At 30.0% G+C, this 8,041-nt stretch overlaps 1 protein-coding gene across 1 annotated transcript; it reads left to right on the top strand.

Annotated features, from left to right (window-relative positions):
* Window positions 1-2,223: 2,223 nt before the first annotated feature.
* On the top strand, window positions 2,224-7,659 carry MKS88_004095 (tyrosine kinase-like protein; the record flags this gene model as incomplete). Its single annotated transcript, XM_067217243.1, has 1 exon — window positions 2,224-7,659. The coding sequence occupies one exon, from the start codon at window positions 2,224-2,226 to the stop codon at window positions 7,657-7,659; it is 5,436 nt and encodes a 1,811-aa protein (XP_067071691.1).
* Window positions 7,660-8,041: the final 382 nt, after the last annotated feature.

Below are 8,041 nucleotides of genomic sequence, written 5' to 3'. Positions count from 1 at the left end.
AAAAAAAAAATTAAACGTAATAAAATAAAGCAAAATAGCAAAAATGTAAATTGTATGATTACTGCATTGTATTGTATAAGTTAATTTTTAGGGTTATTTAACGAATTATTTAAAAGTCTATCCATATTTCTGCCTTTTAATTATGTATAAATATTACTCAATTTCGTGAAAGTGAAAAGGGATAATATTTCATTTAATAAGACGTACATGTATATTTCACACAATCTGGTGATACGAGTAATATTGTTTGCACTTTTTTGGGGCATTTGTTTTGATTACAAGTTTTTTGAAAAAGATGAAAAACAATTTCATTTATGTGATAGGATTATAACACAGTTGTTATATGTGTACATTTATGTTTGGATATGCATGTGTATTCATGTATATGTATATTTGCGAAGTGCATAATACAAAAATAAAAAAAAATAAAATAAAATAATTTTGTCAAATCTGTTTCTTATTACTGTGTTCATAAAAAAGTCTCTCAGATTAATATATTTATTTTTTTTTTTTTTGGGAACGGGGGGGAAAAAGGAAAAAAAAAAAAAAATAAAAGTTGTCCTTTTTTTGAGTATAATAAAGTACGACGCAAAATTAAATTAAATTCCCAGCGTTTACTAATGATGATGAAGAGGAATGGAAAACATATGGGATGAAGAATAACTGATCTAGTTACATTACAACGAGGGGATGTTAAGTGTTTGTATCTATGAATGTGTAAAAGTAAAATTGGCTAGTTGCAATACACATTTGTATGTATAATTATGTACAATCCCTCTTCTCTGTGAAATAAGTGAAAAAGGAAGAAACGGTAAAATACATAAAAGAACAAGAACTGATACATAAATCACAGCATATACTTAAATCGCAAGGTTTGTGTTATCAAGAGTAGTCATTACTTCTGAGATATGACATAATATTAATTAGCTCTTGTGTAATATATATGCAAATGAAGAAAATAATATTTAAAAAAAAAAAAAAAAAAAAAATTACTTTTAGCTTTGTTCATACTGTAATTGCCTAAAGGTGAATTTTTTTTTCGTACTACATATTAAGAAATAAAATGAAGTGAAAGGAAGGCTGAATAAATATATGGAAAGCGAGTAAAATGCTAGTATTCTCCTTAACACTCTTGACAATTTAATTTATTTCTTCTTTTGCTTTTGCTTTTGCTTTTTTACGTTTGTCATTTGGTATAGTCGGGAAAACAAAAAAAAAAAAAGTAAAAATATTGGGAAATTTCCCCATTGATACATAACGTACATACTCGCATACGTACATGCGAAAATACGAACAATTATGCATACAAATGAGTGTACAATATATGTGCATACAAATGAGTGTACAATATATGTGCATACGAATGAGAGTACGAATATACATATATGTGCGCATACATAATTTATACATAATATATATGTATATATTTATACATACATACATACATACATACATACATACATACATACATAAGTACGTGCAATTTAATTTTTTTTTTTTTCCATTTGTAACAAGAATATCTAAATCAGTTATTCATATATTGATATGCGATTTTTGTGTTTTAGCCGTAGGAATTTTTTCTCGTTAATTTTTCTAATTTACACATTATTGAAACGTACTTTATTGTATATCAATGTGTTTATAATATATGTATCCAACACATTGTGTGTTCGTGATATTCACTCTGTGCATATTACATTTCGTTTTGTCCCACTTCATGATGCTGCATGTATAAGGGAAAAAGAAAGTGTAATATTTACAAAGGTCTTTTATGCGCATATATATATATTTATTTATTTAATTTATTATATTTTATTATTTTTTCCTTCTTTATAGTTATTATTGTCTCATTTTTAAAAACTGGTCAGCTTAAGGAAGAGAAGAGTACACATCCTTTGTTTTGGTGAAACACGGAGGGTCTTGAAAAAAAAAAAAAAAAAAAAAAAAAAATTGTTACAACGAAAGAAGTACGTACATATGCTATATATGGTTATATGTATATGCACATACACAAATGATAAAAAAAAAAAAAAAAAAAAAAAAGAATCTTTTTTTCGTATGGGTGTACAACGTATGTTTTTATAACGAAGCGTAGACATATTTTTGTGATTAGCTGTAAAAAGGTTTAATATTTTTTTTGCTACCCGCGAAAAAAAAAAAAAAAAGAAAAAAAAAAAGTGCTTATAAGTATGAACCTTTTTATTATCTCGTCTGAATAAAAACATGAACGAATTGAGCTCAGGTGTGTCAAGGAAGCTATTTTGTAATTCCGACAAGTTATTTTATGATAACTTAAGAAATTTGGACGAGCGGTTAAATTTGAATAACAATTTTAATGAGAATAATTATAACGACACAAATTTAAAAAAAAATTATGTACGAAGTAGTAGAAGATTTAAAACAGAGCCACCAAAAAAAATTTGTGAAAATGAGAATACACAATTTTATTCCTCATTTTTTCAAAAATTATTGAGTAATATATCCAAAAATATAACATATAATAAAACGGATGATGAGAGGGAAAATGATGAGAGGGAAAATGATGAGATGGAAAATGATGAGAGGGAAAATGATGAGAGGGAAAATGATGAGAGGGAAAATGATGAGATGGAAAATGATGAGAGGGAAAATGATGAGAGGGAAAATAACGAAATTCTAAATGGCAAAATGCTAAATGGTAAAATGCTAAATGGTAAAATGCTAAATGGTAAAATGCTAAATGGTAAAATGCTAAATGGTAAAATGCTAAATGACGAAGCAATGTTTGAAAAAAATGCCACCTATAGTAGTATTTCAAAAGAGGGTAAAAAAAATATCCAAATTTTCAAACAAGATTTTGTTCATAAAAAAATATCAAATGAAGTAAAAATGGAAAGGGGGGAACGCACAGGTAAATTCTTATCTGCGAAAAGTATTTCCGAAGAGAATGTTCCCCGGTCTAATCGTAGACTGAGTGATTCAAAGGAAAGAAGGGGAATTTGTAATAACAGTAGGAGCAGACACAAAGCAGTGGCCATAAACAGGACAAGGAAAAATCAATGCAGTGGGAAAGAAACAGAAGAGAAGGAGGCGCTTAGCGAAGGGGAAGGACTACATGAAAAGCAGATTAGTAGAATAAAGAATTGCTGCGATCATTTAGAAGGAGTATTATACGAGGAAAAGTTTAAGAATGGAGCAAAACGATCAACAGAAAGAGAGTTCCATGTGACAAACTCAAAATGCCATGGAACAAAAATGATAGAAGAAAGCATAGGAAGAAAAAGCAAGGTAAGTGGAACAAAACTAGTAAATAGTGATATAATATCAGATGTTTTTTTAAGAAAAAATGTAAAAAGTTTAATTGTTTATGATACTGGGGGAATAGATATAGAATTAATCGAAAACGAAAATCCTGAATTTTTATATCATACATACACAGGTAATAGGATATCAAATATATATTATGACTATGATGATTATATTAAGAATAAAAATTTGTGTAATGATAAGGAAGTGAATAGATTCAATTCGTCCTTTTTGCGTCAAGAGGATAGTAACAGTGGAAATTCGGTCAATAGTGATAGCTTTGGTAGAAACGGCTATGTGAAGAGTGCGGGGAAGCAGCAAAAGGAGAAGAAGGATACATCCCATCATTGGAAGTCCGAACGGTTAGAAGAAAGCTGCTCTAATAAACGATGTGAAGAAGAAGATAGCTTGGGAAGAAACCATGTGGAAGATAAAATAATGAATCAGTCGAACGAAATATTTTACAGTGATAGTAATCTAAGTTGTATTGAAAAGAACAGATACAAAGTGATAAAAAACTATTCATCAGAACGGCTTAAAGTAGTCGATACGTATTCGTCAGTTTCTAGTACTTCTTTAAATATATCCGAAAAGGAAAAAAATAAAAAATATTATTATATAGGGGAAACTGTTAATAATGTTCGAAATGGGTGGGGTATGCTCATATATAATGATAGAGTAATTTTTGAAGGAGAGTATAAAATGAACAATGCTATTGGTTACTTTATTAAATACAATGAATATTCAACAGAAATAGGATATAGAAGCCCATTAAGTATTAAGTCAGTTATTATAATGAGTGATAATGATAATTTTATTATTCAGAATAAATGTGAAAATCTGAATACAGTAAGAATAGATCAAGATTTAGATAAAAGTCCAAGTAATAGTGTATACACAATGGGTAATAATACTATTGTTAATAATTATGGAAGTTTTAATTCAATATGTAACAAAACGTATAAAACTGAACTAAATTTATGCACATCGGAACGGCTTACAAATAGTAGTAATTCGTCTTCATGTTATGATTTTAGACCTCAAGTTCCATCCACTTCTTTGGATAATAAATCTATAAAGGAAAGTTTACTATTAAATAATATTTTTAATAATTTTAAAAATAGTACGTTTCAATCAAATAAAATAGAGGATATAGAAAAGATGAGAAATGTAAACGTGAGAGATGTAAACACGAGAAGTTTAAACATGAAAAATGTTAACATGAAAAATGTAAACATGAGAAATGTAAATATGAGAAATGTAAATATGAGAAATGTAAATATGAGAAATGTAAATATGTTCTCTAGTTATATCAGACAAAAGAGTAAACATAAAACAATTCCAGCACGCTCTGTTAATTATTTAAAACCACCTATGATGTCCTTTATTAAAAATAATGATTTATTTTTTAACAGAAATGGATTTGGAAAAAATGTGAAATCATCATCCTCAACAGGAAGAAGGAAAAAAGAGCATAGGACAACTCACTTCCTAAGCCCAATGAATATTATTGTTACTTCCTTTGACACGGATGATGAAACAATATCGTCTGATAACAATGAAGAGGGTAAAAATGGTTTAGGTGGGCAGGTGGGTTGTCGCTCAGGTGCCAACCCCTTAAGAAGGATTGACAAGCAGAAGCACGTTGTGCAGCAGAAAATAGCAAATTGTATTAATATAAGTGTAAACAGTAAGGGTAATACTAATAGTAGTTGTAGTAGTAACAATAATAGCGGTTACGATAGCAGCCATTGTAATAGTAGCCATTGTAATAGCAGCCGCTGTAATGGCAGCCGCTGTAATAGCCAAGAATATAATAAAGGTAAACTGCTTAGCAACCTGAGCGACTTACACAACGAAACAAGTGAAACGAAGGAGAGCTCAACGAATCACATGGATAATCCTTTGTACATCTTAACCGAAGGTGGAAAGGGATTAACATGCAATTCGAATGACATACAGATAGAAGAAGGAGGAGATGCGATGGAAACGGTAGAAGAAGAGGGAGAAGGAACGGAAGGGGAAGAAGTAGTGAACGGATTCAAAGTAGTGGAGGGAGAAGATGCGATGGAAACAGTCGAAGAAGGGGAAGGCATGTGCGGGGAGGAGGAAGAGGAGGAAGAAGTGAACAGCTTTGAATTGATGAATGGATTGAAGGGGGAAGCATCTGGAAAAAAAGGGGGGGGAATAAATGAATACAGAAGTGAATGCAGTTTAGAACAGAGTTGCACAAAGAAAAATAGTACTGAGTGGCACAGGGGCTTAAAAGCGGACTGTGAGAATGTGGAAGATAAGCAAAATAAACTGAATATAATAATTACGGATGAATATAAAAACTTAATTTGTAAAAATATTAATAATGACAGTTTTGTAATTAAAAATAATGAAATTACAACTTTTGAAAAATTTATGGAAAATCGGGAAAATTACGACTGGGGAAATAAATGGAGGGAGGCCATAAAAAAGGGAAAAGATGATGGCGGCAACTATGAGGAGGTTGGAAGCCACAACAAGAATAAAACTGATATGGACAAAGTAAATGGGAGATATTCTTCCCATGGCAATGAAAAGGCAGTGAATAGTGGTACTACGGATGGGTATAAACATGATAACAAAAGCAGTAAAGAAAAGGACTATAGTGAAGAGAGTAAACATACGTGTGATGAACAAAAGAGCATTGGGTGTTCAGGAAAGGGAATCGCAGTGGACAATAATATACGAGGTGAAAAAAAAGAAGAAATAAATTTTTACCATTTTGATAAAACTCTAATTAGAAAAAGATTAAGAGGTGCAACCTTTCCAGAAACACATGATGATAGACAGAAAAATTGTTTTCTATTTATTGATGATTATTTAACATCAAATGATGATAAGTTTGATATGATTAATGAAGATGTAAAGTTGAGAGCCTCTGATTATAATAAGTGGTCTGTTAATATGTTATATAATTTTCTAAAAATGATTGGTTTAAAAAAAGAGGCCTATTTATTTAAGATAAACAAAGTTAGAGGTTATCATATATTAAAATTAACAGATAAGGAATTAAAAAAATTAAATATAAATAATACATATGTTAGAAAATTTGTTTTATCTGTTTTTCGTTTTTTAGTAAATTCTATAGATAGTGCAGATCCGTTATCTTTAAATTTTAATACAGGACAAAAATTCTCTTTTAATAATATTAGAAACATATGTAATAGTGATATAATTATTTTAAATAAAATAGGAGGTGGAAGTTATGCTCAAGTGTTTAGGGCAAAATATAAGGGCATATATGTTGCTTGTAAATTGTTTTTATACAATCCGAAGGATATAAGTGAAGAGAGCTACTGTGAGAGTTATATATCTACACCTAGGTCAAGTCATAAGTACATTTTCCCGAAAATTAGTCAAAATTTGAGTCTAGTAAAGGCTGAATTGAGGAACAAGCGAGCTGAAGAAGAAGAAGAGGAGGTGGAGGAACATATGGAGGAGGAGCATGTGGAAGACGCACGAATAGAAGAGGATCAACTATCCGTTGTGGAGGGGAAAGCTAGACGGGATGCCGAGTTAACAGAGAATTCGTCATACACTTTACAAAGAAATAAGAAAATCAAAAAAATGGCGAACCTGGAAATATTTCGTTATTTCCCAACACCAGTGAAATATCGAAATTACGAAGCTAAAATTTTGTATTCTTTACGTGCATGTACTAATGTTATAAAGTTAATAGGTGTGTGTAGCTTAAGAGAAGGGGAGGAATCATTAATATTACAATATTGTCCTGGTGGTAGTTTAGAAAAATATATATACAGGGATGAAAAAAAAAAAAGTTCCATTTATACAAAATGTTTATCAAGACCAAAAATTGTTAAAATATTTCAACAAGTAGCAGAAGGAATGTATAATGTGCATTCTAATCAATTCTTTCATAGAGACTTGAAGTTATCAAATATATTATTAGATGAAAACCAAAATGCTATTATATCTGATTTTGGTTTATCTACGTATTTTTCTATAAATGATAGTCCAACTGCTTATGCTATGTATGGAAATATTTTTTATGCTGCCCCAGAAGTTTTGAAAGGAGAAGGGTTTTTCAAAGAATCAGATGTATGGTCATTTGCTGTTAGTTTATGGGAAGCCTTAACAAAAAAAATTGCTTATGATGGGTTATCTGCCTCTGAAACTTTTTGTAAAATATCTGCAGGTGAGTTATTTTTGCCTATTCCGAATGATATACCAAGTGAATTATCTGATTTGTTAAGAAGCATGCTACAGTATGATTTTACAAAAAGACCTCTTTTTGATATTATTGCGAATAAATTGGAACATATTAGGCTCGACGCTGAGATGAAGCTCCACTGTGACATAATATCCTTTTTCGACGGATAGAGGAGGAAGAAGAAGAAGAAAAAAAAAAAAAAAAAAAAAAAAAAAAAAAAAAAAAATTTCCTTTTAGCCATACTCTTATAATTATCTTATCATGCAATCAAATTGCACATATTGCCTGGATGGGCAAATACGCATGAATTCGAGGGACACGAGCGTTTGGACGTAATTTACCATTTCTACATATTAGGTATATGAATACGTATGTAATTACATGCATATAACCATATATGCATATATATATATATATATATATATATATATATTATATATATATACATATATTATGTGCAATTCATTTTTGTACATTTGCGTAAATACATGACGCCTCAACGTTGGGGGAAAATGAAAAGGCAAGAATTTGCCATTTATTTTTTTAAATTCA

The sequence above is a fragment of the Plasmodium brasilianum genome, chromosome 12, assembly GCF_023973825.1.
Source record: "Plasmodium brasilianum strain Bolivian I chromosome 12, whole genome shotgun sequence".
NCBI classification, from domain to species: domain Eukaryota; phylum Apicomplexa; class Aconoidasida; order Haemosporida; family Plasmodiidae; genus Plasmodium; species Plasmodium brasilianum.
This window is presented reverse-complemented; position numbering and strand designations above follow the sequence as displayed.